Consider the following 17,886-nt stretch of genomic DNA (forward strand, 5'->3'; position numbering starts at 1 on the left):
TATATTTGTGTTCCTCTGTCCACTGTCTTACAAGAAAGTTGTATAGTATACTATATTTAATATAAACATATTTTATTTGAAATGCTTTTCACTCTGGTCTTTTTATTTATTTATTTGGTTAGGTTTTGGTTTGTCTCTGCTTTATTATTATTATTTGTATTTAAGAAGGTTTGCAATTGTGTTCTAATGGTATAATAAATACCCTTTATCCCCTCTGCACCCTCTTCTCCAGTATCTGATTTCCAGTGTTATCCTTTTTATTCCAGTTAATACAATAAAGCAAGCATTATGCTTATTCCACTTTTCATATCTGCTTTCTATTCCACTTCTATTTTTTAGAAAGCTATTCTTTTTACATCATATGGTATCTCTACTATACATATTATACAGTCTCTCTTCTAACTGCCATTAAATACTATCTGCTCTACCAATCCTTACGTCACATCCCTGCAGTCATTTTGACTATCTGATGCTCATTTTCTGGTAAACTCCTCAGGAAGTGCACAAGGAAATAAGTTTCTGAGATCTGGGTGTTAATAACAGTTTTCCTGTGGCCTTTATACTCAAAAGTCAATTTTGCTGGCCATAACATCCTTCATTCATGTTTTCTTTTTTGAGGGTCATAAAAATATTATTTAATTTTCTTCTAGAATAAAGGATTACTGTCCAAAACTCTGATGGCATGCTGAACTTCTTTCCCTTACAAATGACTTAATCTTTTTGCCTAGATGCTTAAAGAAAGTTGTTGTTTTTTATTTTTTTCCCTCAAAGTCCAATAGTTTTTCCAAAAATAGGTTTCAGGTTTGTTATTCTGTGTCACTTTTCTCAATATGCAAAGTGTCCTTGCAATATGTAATTTCAAAGTTTTTTCATTTTTCAGAAAACTTCTTGAATTCTGATGTTAGTGTTTATTAAAATACTAAGTATACAATTTAGTTTTAACATCGTTTTGATATATTACTTTGATTTTATTTTTCAGGGACTTCATTATATGTACACTGGATTGTTATTGACTTTCTTCATTTCTTTTTGTTTTAAAGGTCCTCCTTTTTTTTTTTCCGTCTTCTTTTCTCTGGAGATATTATCTGTTGTGCTGTTTTTGTTTTCTTCTCTGTTCTTTCTAGTTTGCTATTTATAAAAGCGTGTTTTCTTTATTTTCTATTTTTTGGGGGGTTCAATCATCTCATCTCTGAGTTTTCTTTAATTGTAATCTATATTGTTCCTCATATCTTTATCATTTTCTTAATTTCTTTTAGATCAATTTGAAATACAAGGATACAGTTTATCCCTTTGTTAGGAATGTCTTTCTGGTATACTTTCATTAAAAATATTTTATTTCTTTTTTTTAATTATAATTTTGTATGACATTCAGACATGATCCATTTTGCTTACTCATTTTAGTATAAAATTACACTTTCAGCAAGGAGTAGGTGGTTTTCAAGGGTCTGAAGCTCTCTTTTCTGTTGGTATCACAGTGGTAAAAAATACTGTTTCATACATCTGAGATACATCTCTTTAGCTTCTCCCCTTGCCCACAATTTTTTCTGTATTTTGGTTTTCCTTTGCTCCTATGAACTTTCTCCTTTCATTTGGATTATATTTCCAGCAGTTTCTCTTCTGTGTAGGACTTTTCCTAGGGAGGAAGCACCAGCCTCTTTTGAGCGTTTATAGACTTCTCCAACCTCTTCAGATTTGCCACGGAACCCTTGACCTTCCTTGTGAACCAAAGTGTGTGAAAATCCTTCCCAGTTTCAGCTGCTTAACAGTTTATCAAATGGGCCTGCTCAGCTTTCCAATGAGTACCTGTGGGCTCTGTGGAGTCCTGTTCTCAGGTCAATCAGATAACGTGTTGCTTCCTTAGCTTCCTCCCACAAGATGCTGCTATACAGTTCTTGTAACTTGATTTGCCCCATCTGCTTCTATTTTAGGGTTCTTAGGAATACGTTGTTGCTTAGTTTTGTTGTAGATGTTGTCCATATTTTAGGGTTTTGCTACCGCATTTGATCTGTTTTATGGAAGAAATTCCAGGGACACTAAAAAACTTGATTTTTTTAAATAATTCAAGCCACACAGTAAAATATTAAATATGAAAAGTCCCCTTCATCCTTCTTCCATTACCATTCTCCTCCCCCAAAATAACTACTACAAACAGTTTGGTAGTATTCTTTTGAGCTTTCTCTACACGCTTGTGCAAAGCAACAGACACACAGACACACCTACAATTTTTACTCCTGTTATGTGACCAGTGCATGTTGGGATATAGCAATGAAAAAAAAAACCAGATAGAAATGTCTCCCCTTATAGAGTTTTTATAATGTAGAATTTAGAGTATAATGACATAAACATATAAAAAAATAGTATTTGAGAAAATAACACATACCATAGAGGAAATTAAAATAGAAATTGGGGAGAGGGAATATGGGGTAGGGAATAGTGTTGCAATTTTAAGTACAATGGTCAGGGATAATCTCACTGAAAAGACGAGTTGAATGATTTCAAAACCTTAACTTGCCAAGAGCATAGGCTATGGGAAATTCTGATAGAGGAAACTCTAGGCAGAAACCATAACTCATCCAGAAGCTCAGAGTGAGAGGGATGACTGGTGCTTAACAGGCAGCAAAGAACAGCAGTGTGGCTGACAGAGTGGGGAGGGGGAAGAGGGGAGAATTTTGTAAGAATTTTGCAAGAATTTTGAAGTTGTATGAGATGGAAGTAAATAAGACAGGAGTCAAAAATAACAATTATATGAAATGTAATTTGCTTTTTTAACTTAGTACTATTGTTTTGGAAGAAAAAGTTTATGGTAACTCATGCATATTAAGTGGCCCTAAAATATCTGTTGAATGAACAATCTCTCTAATTCAGAAAAATAGAGTTAAACCTATTTTTTAAAAATTATCTATCTAGAAGCATAGATGTACAATGATGAATTTAACTAATTTTGTTTTTCATTGCAAAGACCATTCTTTCCTCACTGATTCAACTTTGTTGAGTACCAAGGGTCTATATATGAATAGGCTTGTTTCTGGTCTCTTCGTTCTGTTGCACTCGTCCATTCATCTATCTCTGTTAATACAACACTTTCTTAAATAGCTAGAACTTACAATAAGTCTTGAAAATTCTTTTACCTTGTTCTTCTTCAGGTGTTTTTTTCCCTGACTTTAGGTCCTTTGACCTCCTGAATATAAGTAGCCTACCAGGCTTATCCATACACAAAATAAATGTGAAAGGATTTAAGCGGCATTTCATTAAACTATAAATTAATTTAGGAAGAATCAACATCTCTGCAGTATTGAGACATGCAACCACTAAACACAGCATATTTCTCCATTTAGTCGGGCCTTATTTTACATCTTTCTGTATAATTTTAGAATTCTTTTCCTGTGGATGTTTTGCATATCTTTTGCTGGATTTATTGTGAATTGTAAATTCTAGCTTTTTCTAAATTTTATTTTAACTAATATTTGTTATTATCTGAGTAGATTTCTAAGTCATCAATTCTAAAAATACACTGTATATTCTTTTGAAATGTGCGTGGACATAGTCATGTTATCTGCAAATGATGACAGTTTTTTTGGTCACCCTTTGCACTGCTAAGACCTCCAGTTCAATGTTAAATGGAAGCGGTGATAGCAGGCTTTTTTGGTTTGTTTGATTACAGAGGAAAAGCTTTTAATGTTTTACCACTAAGTATGATGTTTTCTGTAGGTTTTTAGCTATAGGTTAAGGACATTCCTTTCTATTTCTAGAGAGTTTTTAAACAATGAGTGATTCTAAATTGTAATAACTACATTTTCTACATCTATTTAGGTGATCATATAATGGTCCCCCTCTAATTTTTTCACTACTGAGTCTTGAATGTTTATCTTGTTACTACTTACTGTACTTAATACTTGTTATTTCAAAAAATTTTTTAAATTATCTGGAATTGTTTTGTTTTCTTATTCAAGTGGAAAATAACAATATAACAAAGCTTAAGTATAGAGCTTTACTATCGAGATAGAGGCAGTATTATATTTTTCCTGACATTAATGGGAATGCTTATAATTTTTCACTTTAAAGAATATGTTTATCTAAGTTTCCATCTATTCTGAGCTTACTAAAATTTTCCGAGAGGAACAGCTGTTGAGTGCAATCAAACGCTCCTTTTTTGGGTTGGCATCTATCAAAGTTACCGTGCAATGCCTTCTTTACAACAAATCAGCCATGTCCTCAATGTTAAAAATGTAGTTCAATAATGTTACTAATTTCCCCCTCATTTTCATAAAACTTCAAGCCCATTTATCTTGTTCTGGTATTAGACTTTAAAAAAATTCTAAATTTTTGCATTATTATACATTAATCTTGGCCAAAATCTGCTAAGAAAGTTAAAATATGACCCTGATCATTATTCATTTCCACAGTGTTCATTATTTCTAAGGATGCTCTTTGACTTTATGAATTTATGGTACATAGCACCATATAAAACATTCATTTCTTTCCTCATCAGCAGTTAAAGCCATGACGATAATAATAATGGTAAGAGTATAATTCTAATCGTGATTTACAGAGACCCTACCACTCATTCACTCATTCAACAAATATTTTCTAAGCATATTTTATGTGTTGGGGTGGAAAGTTCTCGGGTGACAGCATGTACTAACTTCTCATGAAGGTAGGCTTATGAACCATAAATCTTAAGCTCTGAGGTAACCTCAACTATGTCCAGGCCTTCTTCTTACATTGCCCAACAGTTAAGATGCAAGAAGACTGGAGATGAAGGAGCTTTTATGATAAACTTAGGGTTTTAAGGCAGACTTTCGCCTAAATCCATCTCTGGTTTAAGTGGCAGAGTTAACAGGTCAGATAAAATAATGTCATTAAATATGACCCAATTTAGGACTGGGGACCTGAGAGCAATATGCTTCAGGCCTCTACGAGGATCTGATTTACCCAAGAGGCAGCTCTCTGATTTCTCTTATTTCACGGCAGCTTCAGCTGTATTATGTTTTGGAGTATCCTTATGTTGTAAGTCTAAAGCAGCACCTAGAAGGATTCGGTTCTTAAATTTCCTAAGGAAATCCTCCAAGCAGTCTTGATAAATACTTCTTCTTCTTGCTAGGCATTGTTCTATGTACTGGGACAAGAGCTGAAGGAGAGAAACCAGAAACCCTTAGGGAGTATATATCCTTTGGCAGGCACTGCACTGAATGCCTTATGTTAATCTTCTCATCCTTAGAGGTGAGCAGTGAAATTATTTTGGCAACAGAAAAGAAAAAGACCATGAGAAGTTAAATACATACCAAAGGTGACATCATTTAGGAATTAGAAATGAAAAATTCTAATTCATGTTTATTCGATTACAAAGTCTTGGCTTTCATTGTGGATTATTTATAATGAACAGTTTTTCAACTTTGTCTTTAAGAGAGAAATAAGCCAATAGATTAGTATGGAATTCCCAGGTGGCACAAAGGCGCTAAAACAATGATCCTTTAATTTTTACATAGAAATAACCTTTAGACGGGAAAAAGAAATTAGTATTTCTTGCATCAAGGGAACACAGTCCAAAGGGGCATACAATAAGATAAAATTTCTTAAGCCGCAGGTCCCATCTTAAACATGTGTACAGATCCTATTCTGCTTTAGAACAGATGCACCTTTTTATAGGATATAAATATTTAAAACTGCCTATCATCAGAAACAACTGCTACTAATAGGTTTTCTAGCTGTGTGGGCAATTGAGTTTATCAGTCTCAGAAAACTGGGTTAAATCCGGGAGGTCTAATCTTTCATGTCAGGTTTAGCCAATAGGCAGATTTTTTCCCCTCAGGTTAAATACTATACTTTTTGAACTCACAATTATATTAATATGTGACTACAAATGGCAAAAGTTTCTAACTGCTTCATGAGCTACATCAAAGTAACCACTGAAGAGAGACGCCTAAGTGCTGTGGCGTTGTGGTGAAGAGAAGGTTCTCAGGCAACACCTGATGAGAATTTTAACAAGGGCATGTTTCTATTGCTGATGTTGCTGATGTCCTTTTGCGGTTTGACAGAATACCGACCTATTTTACTGATTGGGCTCTTTAAGAGTCCCAGGGAAGTACTTCTCAAGTGACTTTTTCTGTGAAGGAATTTGCACGAGAATGTTCTTATTTTACTATCGACACTGTAATTTTATCATATATAAATAGGAGAGTTTCAAGTGGCTCACACTCCCCATGAACAAATTTCTTCACCTAACTCTCAAACTTCATTTTCACTGCAGTGATTCTGGCATGTGTAAAGAACACATTTCTTTTCCTTTTCTTTTTTGTTTTGGAGTTACTGAGTGTCCAGCTCTGAGAGTCATTCTTAACCATTCAGAGCGGACAGTGAATTAATACAACTTTGTCATAATTTCTTTTACTCCATGAAGAAAAATAATGGTTCAGTGTTGAATTTGTAATCTATAAAATATCTGATCAGCACTTTCACATATTAAGCCAATAAACTATGCCTTCAAGATAATTCTTATCTTATTCCAAATTTACATTGGACCAATAAGTATTCAAAAGGACTCAAAGTATTTTTTAACCAAAAAATTACCATTTTGAATGGATTCAATGAATAATCATTGCTGATGCAGTCTTGGTACACAATTTTAAAAAAAGTTCCTCTGCACTTTTATTTTAAAAAATTCAAGATTGTCTGACATGGAAAAGAGAGCACCTGATGATTTTGGTTGCACATGTATGTAACATGTGTGAACATTTGTGTGGAGACAAAAATTTAAGCTTCATGTTCTAACCTTTTAAATTAAATAGATACTAAAAAAAGATATGTCATGTTAATCCCTGTAGCTTTGATGGAATGGCATCCTAATTTAAGAAACACAACTTTAAGCATTTAGATTCTTTTTTTACTATGTTCTTTCAACTAATCCAAAGACACTACAGTTAAAGAACATCTGTATTATCTGAGATTATGTTTTGTATATAGGACTATTTTTTCCATCTGATTTTGTTTAGGGTCCTGGGAAGAGCAACCATTATGCAAGAAATCAGTTTTGTTCTCTTTTGAACTCACTGATCAGTTCTGCCCCTGATCTCAAGAAAGTCAATTAGCTTTCAGGAGACACAATTGTTTCATCTAGGAAACATAGTTGATGACTAAACCATGCCATCCCCTGGGACTATTGAGAGAATCAAAGGAGATAACATATAAAAAGTTATCGGAAATAGAATAATATTATGCAAATATTATTTCAGAAAGCTTACTACCAAATAAGTAAAAAAATGAATGTATATATGAGCCCTAAAGGTAGTAAACTACAGATAGAGAGATATAAGGGAAAAAAAATGTACAGATTTATGATTCTGTGGAAACTGATTTCTGGTAAACCCTTTTGAAATCCTACAAAAGAAGTGTTAGGGATTAAAACAAGAGGCAAATTTAGAGTTTCTTATCTTTTTCTCTTTTCTCCTTTACTCCTGCTTCATAGTTTAGAACTTGGCTTAAAAAATGAAAAACTTTGCTGTTTTCCAAGTTGAAGTTTCAAGTCTTCAGAATTCATCTACAAGATCAGCGAGTCTTAGGCAATTATCATCACAGGCACTTAACTGCATACAAACAAGAATTCCAGGCTCCATGGCTTTGAATACAATAAGTAATTCTCACACTTTCTTATGGGGGCTCCTTGCAAAACTCAGCCAAATCAGCGCAAATGGAATAAAGAAACTAGGAGAATATAGATGGGCTGGTCTTATTATGTGTAAGTACTATGCCAGTGAAATGACATTCCAGGTTTCTATCCCCACCTTCCCTCCAAAAGCTAGTTTACTTTATTGATATATTGTAAAAGCTGTCATAGCTGCAGTTTAAAAAGGTAGTTTAAAAAGTCAATTTAGTTCAGATTAGTCCTTATAATTAAATTTTTTAAAATGGGAGACTTTCATAATGAAAGTCTTGCATTTTAACTTACATTTCCCTTTGAATCTGCTTTCCTCATTTAAGGAAAGTTGGATGTCATGATTGTTAGTTCCTCTAGATTCTGTTCTTTTTTTTTCTTGTGAGCATTTATTTCTGTAGGTATCAACGGTTATGCTAAGGCAAAGAAAAACTGTGGAATTACAAAAGTCTATGAGATGACAATTTGTAAAGTACTAAAAAAAAGCCAAGAAAATGATAAGAGAACCCAGGGATCTGTTTCTGTTCCATACTCTGTTTCTCAGTTTTGAAGAGAAGCAGACAGAAAGCCATTGAACTATATTTTGAGACATTTGAGCATAAAGAATCCAGTCTCACCCTACAGCCATGAGAAATAAACAAGAAGGAATGCAGGGAACACTGGGAATTTCTGGCATTGTGTCTGCACACTCGAGCTGGCTCAGGGACTCTGAGCTTGTGATGAGCTCACAGCACTCCTGTGCTTGTGATGCAAAGTCTGGGAGCGCTGTCTCTCCGGATGTTATCACCAGTTTTTCAGCAGCTTCACGGTTGTACTTGTTGGGACAGTCATTGTGCCTGCTCTGACCAATGGCTCCTCATAATTAAGACTGCTCTTTCTAAAGCTCAAAGTTCAGAGAAGAAGCTCTCTGCTGTTCTTTGTGAAGGGGTGGCCCATGGTGAGAATAAGGATGGACAACAGAATCCACAATGGCTTTGCATGAAAGACCCTGTCCAATAGGAAGAAAGGCAACTAATTAAGTCAATTAGACTGTCTCTCTCTGGAATTTATATTAGAGAGTACTGGCCAGTAGGCAAAAAGAAGTAGAATATGATAGGTAGAGATAAGCAGAGAAGGTCTTCATTTCCATTAGAAACTGGCCAGGCCATACTGGTTTCTGGAGTTTGTTAGCTTACAGCTTGAGTCCATGTATACTCTTTTCCCCAAGGATGCCAGATAGAATCTAGTTCTTGCTATCAAAACACCTCCTTAATGCAAATTTGTTATTTTGAAGTTTGGAGTTTTGTTTTGTTTTAAGCTGCCTTCAGCTTTAGCTGAAGAGCAGGGGATCTTATACTTACTAAACCAAAGAATCTGCGTGGCAGTCTAAATGGACTATCTGGGAATACATGGAAAATCCCTTCTCACATTTCTGGAGGAGGAAATGGGTAAAGTGAAAAGCATGATCTGCATGTGGGAGAGGAGGTAGGCTGGGAAATTTATGCTTAATGATCCCAGTCTGGTCTGTGAAACAGGTTATCTGTTTCTAAGGACAGCTAACCCAAGGTTTGAGAGTGATTGAAAATTCTGAAATAACCCATTTGAACGGCATTTTAATGGATGGTTGCCTTTGTTGCCTAGCAGTGGGCTTGGCGGAGATATTACATGAGAGTATCAATTTGCAGGGTCTGAGTCATGATACTTTCTTGATTCTATTCAGCAGAACTCAGCTGTAAGGGGAGTAAAAAAAAAGTAAGGGAAGCAGAGATAGGAGTTGGCGATGATGTGAAAAACCTTTGTGGCCAGTAAACCAATTTTATTTTCATTTTTCTCTAAATGCCATTCACTGTAATACAATTTTTTAATGCCACGCAGAGTACAACATCCTCGGAAACTCTTATGATCAGCTCTTAACCCAGAAGGTGAATACCTAAGAGTGAAGTAGGATCCTGTGTTGTTCATAAATAGAGTCCTCCCTCAGAGAGGCAGGAAAAGCCATTTCTTTCTTTCAAGTCTCAAACAGGGTCAAAAGGGGCAGCCTCTTAATGCTAATACTGTAGTCAGGACTAGGGCACTTAAGGTATCCACACGTGCTGTGTCTCAGATGGCTTAGTCTTATTCATGACCCAGATCTGTGTGAGCTTAGTGGCGGTGGTGGGAGAGGGTGGATTTTCATCTTACTTTTATCTCTTTCTTAGTAGTGATATCAGAATAAAAAGTGGCATAAAACACTTTTAGTTTTCAGAACAAAGAGAACAAGGGGTTTAAATATACAGGGAGCTCTCAAAAGTATCTCCAAATTAATGACACTCATTGAAGCACCAAGACCAACGTTGGATCCATTACTGAACTTGATTTCTTTTTTCGATAATTTTGTGCACTAATATCTACACTTCAAGTTTTTCCTTAAGTTTTGATATCCGTATAATGTCAGAGAACATAGCTTAAGATAACAGTGTTATTTACACAGCAAAGTAAACAAGTGCACATCATTTTTAAGGCTCCCTAATTGTTTTCAGTTCACCAATCTACATTTATAAACTCGCTCTATACATTAAGTATTAACAAAAGAAATATTGTATAATTTCCTTTTGAATTTTAAATGTCTAAATAGTAGAAAGTTTAAGTAACTTTTTTAAATGGTAAAGAATCATAGTTACATTCAATTGAGGCTTCCTGAACCTTGATGACAGGTTCTTCAAAGAGCTGGATGGAATGTATGATAGAAAAGATCCTCAACATTTGGTCTACATATGCTGACCAAGAAACTTAGAGAAGAGTTGAAAAGGCACTCTCAAAACATATTAGATCACATCTAAAAAAACAAAGGTACATAACTGAGATTTTAGGATAAAAGATACTACTGAGACAGGCTCTTGAAAATTAACGGGAGGGTGAGTCTCATGGGAGATTTCTCTGAGAAGATAAGTGGAAAAAACATGTAGAGAGGTTAAAGGCATCTTGGGCCAAAACAGAAAAAAGAAGGAAGGTGATGGCTTTGGCACCATTAGCCAAATCATCCCATGGGGATCTCCCAGGGCAGCCATTCTAGCAGAACCTGAACCAAACCCAGGGGACACCTGGTGGTGGCACAGAGATAATAGTTCTGGGAGGGGACTCTGTCCACCAAGGCTCAAGATATTCAGGAATGAGGATTAGTGACCAAGGAAGACCCTATAACCCAGAAAGGTTATAGGGTCTACCTTGGTCAGAGTGCAGCCAACATGGGCTCTGAGGAACCTTGAGGAAACTGTGGTCTGAATTATGAAGCAGCATGTCCCCGGAAGCCTGCATACGGGAAGGGTGGGTTTCAGCACACAGGGTAGAATTTAAGATCAGCATGATACCTGGACTTGAATCATGGCTTTGTCTCCTGCTGGTTGTACCCTTTGGGAAATCATTTTATTTCTCTGGGGTCTCACTTTCCTAATCTAAAAATGTAGGTAAAAGCGATGAGATATTACCTCATAGACTTGTTATGGTATGAAAAGCACTTAGAGCAAAGTCTGACATATGAGAAGCACTGCATTAAATGTTACCCATTATTATATGACTTTTATACACTTAATGTTTCATGTTTAAATTGTATTTTCTGTTAAATTACACTTTTTAATGTATTTTAAGGGACTAGACCTTGTTTCACATTCAGATACTTTTGGAAGTGGGGAAAGGGGAATATGTCCCCTGCTTTACTTGAGACATATTGATATAACCAACCAGCATATTAACTTAGGTGATAAACTAGACAGTATGTAATTCAGTAATAAATGAAGCATATCATGAAATAATACGTTCTGTAGAGTTACAGAGGAAAAGACTAGTCGGTACTGGAATAATGTGAGAAGATTTTGCGGATGAGATCCAGACTCTCAAGGGATGGATAGGAAAGAAAGTTGGATCAGACTCCCCTCTCTGTTCTAGTAATTTTATGATTCTTAGGGAGTGTTTTTGATGAGGCTATGTGTGAGAGTTAAATAGACAAAGCAGGAATGAATGCATATTGACAAAGTGATCTACCCCAATAAGAATTCATTTGGGAATAACAGAGATGGTGTGGATGAATCTTAACAAAGACAATCAGATTTATAAGGCCCTCAAAAGCAAGAGGTAGGAAATGGCAAGTCAAAGACGATTATTGAGCAGAGAAATGACATGCCCTGGTTTAGATGGCTAGATGCCTTTTAAGTCTGCCATGGAGAACAAGTTATTCACCATAAAGTTGTAGAAAGAAGTTTAATTAACAGAACATACTACATAATATCTGAAAGCGAGAAAATTAGCCTGGCAGAGATATGCAGGCAGGATAATGAGGTCTAGCTCACTGCTAGGAAGTTACTGGCTTCAGGTCTACTTCCTGTATTCGTTCACATCCTCTTAAATGGGAAGAGGAGATGAGTCAACATAGGCAAGCTCACCCATCTCTAAGATTCTGCCCCTTACAGATCTGAGCATGTCAGATGAAGCTGGAGGACGTGGACGGATGGGACTCTGGCAGACAAATAAAGCCCATTTACCTTCGGCCACGGCCTGAAAGAGCGTTTTTCATCCAATATATAGCTTTTTTCCTTTGTTTTAAAAGGTAGGAGGGACTATTTGTGAACTGCAGCACTATAATTGCTTTGTCCAAGCAATGACATATCAAACACAGGTTGCAGCCCCATCATGTTTTTAACCTCCATCTTTTCTGGTCCTCTCTATGCTCCTCCCCCATCTCCCCTCCCTGTCTCACTGACACATCAATCATTGTGCCTGCCCTGCTGCCGCCCAGTTTAAAGAAAGGCATCCCAGTCAGATCCTGATGGAATAGCCCGAGGGGACTATTTTTGGTACCAAGTGAAGCCACCCACCTTGGATGTGGTTAACTGGACCAGGGACGGCAGTTAGACTCAAAGGCTGATTGATTTCTACTCATGATATCTCCAGAGCTGTCTTGAACTCCAAAGGACCTTCAGGCTCTGTGACAGATGTCCTTCTGCTCTTCCTGAGGCAGGCTGTCATCCCTTCCTTGGGATTTCTCATACAAGTCCCTTGTCCCCATTAGTTGAGGCAACTTGAGAGTCCCCCATCCTTGAAACCAAGGATCTGAAACACTTCTGCCAGTCTTCAAGCTACTGTCTTTGGCCACAGACAGTTGTCAACTAATGTATGTAGTTTTCTAAGTGGATATAAACAAAAGCTTCTTTCAGAGGTAACTTTACAATCAAAGGGCATTTTTAAGACTAAAGAAACCCACCAGGCTCACCGAAAGAATCTCTAATGGTAGAATTTCAGAAACAAACCAGATAGGAGGAAGGTATATTTTTGGCAGGGGCGCTGCCTGGAGCTGCTTAATCATATCATATACATTCCAACATTGAATGTTGGAAAAAAAACCCTAGAGCATGGGAACAAAGTCTTAGCTTTGGGCCCTAGTTCTGGCTCTATTTCTTACTACTTCTTTTAATCACAGGCAAGCCTCTGAATTCTTTGGATCTTGGTTTTCTCATTAGCATATTTATTGTCAGAATAAATAAACTATAAGGGCTCTTCCAGCTCTAATATTCTGTGATTCTGTCATATTACTTCTACTCAACCACAAGAGCAGCCTGTCCATTAAAATTCATGAAACAGTGATTCCTTGCAAAAAGAGAAATTCTCCAAGTGTTTAGGACATACATCCCCATGAACTCCCCCATGCCCTTGGAATGGAGAGAGATTCTGCACTATACATTCTGGAAAAAGGAGAGAAAAGTAATACCTGTGTGGGAAAGATTTTATTATAAGTATTGTTTTCTTCAAAAGGACAGAGCATATATCCATTAAAAAATATAATTTATGTTTACAAATTTTTAGTTGAAAATATTAGAAAAATTAAAAATTAGATTCAAATAAGTTTCAACATCAAGAAATTACAGGAAGAGCAATGTATTTCTCTACTTAAAATATTTATTAGGATAATAATTACAGCTAACATTTATCAGGCACCTAGAATTTGCTAGCAATTATGCTATCCATTCAAAAATTGAAGTTCAAAAGAATCTTCTGTTATAAAATACACCGCCCTTTTGGCAATGATTTTGAATCTAACTGATAATCACTGTATTGTGACCAGACTCTTATCTTGATGCACGCTAGTGTTTTCCCAGACTTGCTTATTAAAAACTAGATTGAAAATAGAAGATAGTCACCAAATATTCCAATATTTGTATTGTCTTAGAGATGAAAGCAGTGAGTCCATATCTCATCATAAATCTCTTTTTCCACTTTGCTTTTCTGGACACAGTTCAAGTAGAATAACCAATTTATTTATGTCAGCCCTTGCTCTTTTCACTGACCTCTTATTGAGTAATGTGTTACATGAAGAGGCTGGTTAGCAAACAATAGCTTGCTACAGAAACACTGACTCAGGCCTTCTGCTAGACATTCACATTGCTCCTTTTCTATCCCTTGGGAAAAAGACACAAGCTTGTAGAAATGACAGCTTCATACCAATGACTGTTCACCCTAAAATCATCTCAAATGTGAAATGTGTCTGTACACCTGCGTACATGCATACTCATACATTCACAGCTAATCTTACTTGGTAAAATGACTTGTCGCTTCCAGGTCTGTGTCTTGTGGACGAAGATTATTATACACATATTTCAGGTCTTGGATTCCACTTAGCTCAGGCAATCCTGCATGTAGCATCTTAGGAAAACAAGCAAACACACAAACAAAACAAGATAAATAAAACAGAAACAAAAAACTTCAGAATAAATGTAAATCAAATCTCCATCTTGTCTTCTTGTAGAAGAGACACATTCAGCACGTGACAATGGAAATAAGAGCTCTAGTGTTAGAATTTCTGGACCCATCATTTAAAATCTTGAAAAAGTCTCTTAATCTCTTTAAACCTACATATTCTCATCTCTAAAGTGGACAAAAAAATATCCAATATGTTGTGGGAGAATGAAATGCTAATGACTAAGAGAGAGCTCTATACATATAAGTTACAAAACAAAAATTATATCACAATACCCATTTTTGAGAAGAAAAACTCAATCCCCCAAAATCTGTAGGTGAAGTATCCAGATCAAATGGTGTGTAAGGACAGAGAATAAAACTCCTTTTTCTGGTTCTTAATCTTATGCTCCATTCCTTTGCTTTTTGATCTTATGTTCTTTCATGACTCTGACTCATATGACAAGAACATAATCTTCCCTAGTTAAGTGGTGACTGAATTTACTAAAAATTACTAAAACAATGAAACAATTAAAGATTAAATTGTACAAAGGTTCGGGTATTTTTTCTGCCAAACTTTGGAAAAATACTTTGTTCAAATTATAGTGTAGATTGAAGGGATAATATTCTCTTTAATGATAGGCAAATATCTCAGAAAAAAAAAAGATCTTTCTGAGAAAATTTGAACTCTGAGAAAAAAAGAAGATTGTCATTAGTATCTCATGACTAAAATAAATTATTTCCTGCTCTAGGAATAGAGGCACTTTTACAGTAGTGGGAAGTTAAGAACAGTGCTGTTAATCCTAAAAATAAAGGATAAACTGAGAATATGGCTATGGAGGACGGGTGAAGTTATGATTGACTTGATGAAGTTCAAGTGAGAAAAATGGATTTGAAACGGTTTTCCTTTCCTACTCTTCCCACCAAGGCTGAGGGAACAGCATATATAATTGGACAGAAGAGAGCAAGATATCTTCCATTTGTTCACAGACCTAGATCCAGGATAGCTTTCTGGCACATTGGGTATCCTGTGGGTGAGCAACAAGAGATGTGGCTGAGAAGGCAAGTAGTGTAGGATGTTTTAGCAAGAGGAGAGATTTTGTACTTTATCCTAAAAGCAAGGAAAGCTCTTTTAGTGTTTTAAAATGAGCATTAAAAGGATGAATTGTGCTTGAGAAAGATCATCGTGGTTATGTGTGAAAAATAGATTGAAGAGAAGCCAAATAAATGGCCAGATTAGGAGACTATTTAGAAATGAAGAAAAGTTATTAGATTTTAAATGTATGTAGGAAGTAGAACTGAGAAAACTGGGTGGTTGATTGGATATATTTGGAGGGCTGGGTGGGACCTAAAGCATAAATATAGATTTGGGGAGTCATTAGCATACAGACAGTAACTGAAACCATGGGAATAGATTAGGTAGCTGTCTTCCCTCATGGATGACACAGCATCTTAAATTCATGATACCTAAATTTGGGCAAATTTTCTTCTCCCATAAACTCTTCCTCCTTTTTTCTGTTTCATATCTCACTGCCATCATTGTCCAAATAACAAGAAATTCATATCTTCTTTGATTCTCTCTTCTTCCTGATTCCCAATGTCAATCACTTAATTCTATAAAAACCATCTCAAGTCTCATATATTCATTCCCTTTTCCATTGCAATTATTGTCCTAGTTCAGCTCCTGATCTTCATTTGCTTACATAACTTGAATAGCCCTTTCCTAGTTCTTCACTCACTATCTCTCTAATTACCTAATTTCTGAGTTATTGGTCTAAAATCCAAGCTAGATGATGGTACCTCCCTTCATTAAAAACAAAGAGTGAAGTAAGTCAGAAAGAGAAAAACAAATACCGTATGCTAATGCATATATATGGAATCTAAAAAACAAAACAAAACAAAAAAAAGTACTGATGAAACTAGTGGCAGGGTAGGAATAAAGACACAGATGTAGAGAACAGACTTGAGGATATGCTGGGGGTGGGGGGAAGGGGATGGTGGGACGTAGTGAGAGAGTAGCATTGACATATACACACTACCAAATGTAAAATAGTTAGCTGGGGGAGGCTGCTGCATAGCACAGGGAGATCAACCTGACGCTTGGTGATGACCTAGAGGCGTGGGATAGGGAGGGTGGGAGGGAGGCTCAACAGGGAGGGGATATGGGGATATATTATAAATACAGCTGATCCACTTTGCTGTACAGCAGAAACTAACACAACATTGTAAAGCAATTATACTCTAATTTAGATGTAAAAATACCAACAAACTTCTAGGTTCTCAGGTGACTATATATAAAAGTCCAAAATCTTCATTCTGGTTGTAAATGCCTTTCTTAACCTACCTGCGATCTATCACTTCAACCTCACAGTCTACATAGGTCTGCATCTGTACCACAGACTGGGTGCACTTGATTCCCCCCATGTACAACGCATGTCATGCCTACGCTCTTGAAGCCTCCACACATGCTTATATTTTTCTTTCAGCCAGGATTCCTTTCCTCTCCTTCCTTGTCTATTACAATTTTTTTTGAAGGCTCATCTCAAATACTTTGTCCTCCTCGAAAGCACCACAGATCCTCTTGATAAAATTTCATAACTTGCTTTCTTTGTACAGTAATCCTATTTTGGTTACATCTCTTTCATAGTAGGTATTGCTGCCCAGCTTTAACTACATTTTGTTCACGTGTATGTTTGTCACATTAGATTTTAAGGTCTTTGAGAACAGAAATTAGGTTTTTATTCCATGCGGAATTGTCTGTATTGCTTAACGTGGTGCTTTGTAAATACTCAGAACTTAACGAATGTCTATGAAATAACGAATGCATGCATGAATGAGTGAATCAATGAATGAGAAAATATCTGACCTTGTTAGGCATTGAAAACCTATAGACAGCAAGTTCGACCCCAACAACTAAACTTTACATCAACCACAGGGAGATACACTGCCAACAGCAACTAGAGTCTACCTTAGGTTTTATCTTATCAGTTCTGTACTAGAACTTATCGGTTCTAGAGATGTATGTGTATTTATTGTGGTAATTGCTTTCTAGTTTCTCTGGATATTCTGAATTCACATCTGCTCATTTAAGACTCTGTCAAACATTTTCTCGGGAAGTAGACCCAATCAATACTCATCCCTTCCTACACACGTACACACGCACTACACACCAAGTGTAGATGGCTTCAAACCCAAGTTCTCTCCCTTTCATGTGGCTGATTAAAGGTAACAAGTGCTAACTTCGCCCTTGTTGATGTGCTTCATTCCTTAGAGAAGGGGCTTTGAGTGTTGTGACTCCGCACATCAGAGTAAGGATGGCCTCATACCTGGGTTCACTTAGCCAGGTAGGCTCACTAGCCCACAGAGATGTATTACGAATGCCTCCCTAGCTTAGATTACATGGGTTATAACTTTAATTGGGGCAATAAGAAAGGGAAAGGGTGGCTAGTACACATAATAAGCAGATAAGCTCTTATTTTAAAGGATAGGAACATTAAATTTTTTTTCTTTTTTACTTTTGTTCTTCTCCTACTAAGTCCAAATCTATTTTGATAGTT

At 36.2% G+C, this 17,886-nt stretch overlaps 1 protein-coding gene across 10 annotated transcripts in view; it reads right to left on the bottom strand.

Annotated features, from left to right (window-relative positions):
- The window catches only part of PIK3C2G (phosphatidylinositol-4-phosphate 3-kinase catalytic subunit type 2 gamma), a 363,004-nt gene that overhangs the window by 99,165 nt on the left and 245,953 nt on the right, over positions 1-17,886 (bottom strand). For 8 of the 10 annotated variants that reach the window (XR_009048372.1, XR_009048371.1, XM_057701641.1 and 5 more), the window contains one exon: positions 14,187-14,296. Coding sequence is in view for 8 of the 10 variants with exons in the window: in XM_057701641.1 (XP_057557624.1) it covers positions 14,187-14,296 (110 nt within the window). In the remaining 2 variants the exon portion in view is untranslated. Of the gene's footprint in view, positions 1-1,901; positions 2,006-12,480; positions 12,783-14,186; positions 14,297-17,886 lie in introns of those variants that run through there. The other 2 variants (XM_057701648.1, XM_057701647.1) reach the window with 2 other exon arrangements.

Source organism: Hippopotamus amphibius, chromosome 12 (genome assembly GCF_030028045.1).
Source record: "Hippopotamus amphibius kiboko isolate mHipAmp2 chromosome 12, mHipAmp2.hap2, whole genome shotgun sequence".
NCBI classification, from domain to species: domain Eukaryota; kingdom Metazoa; phylum Chordata; class Mammalia; order Artiodactyla; family Hippopotamidae; genus Hippopotamus; species Hippopotamus amphibius.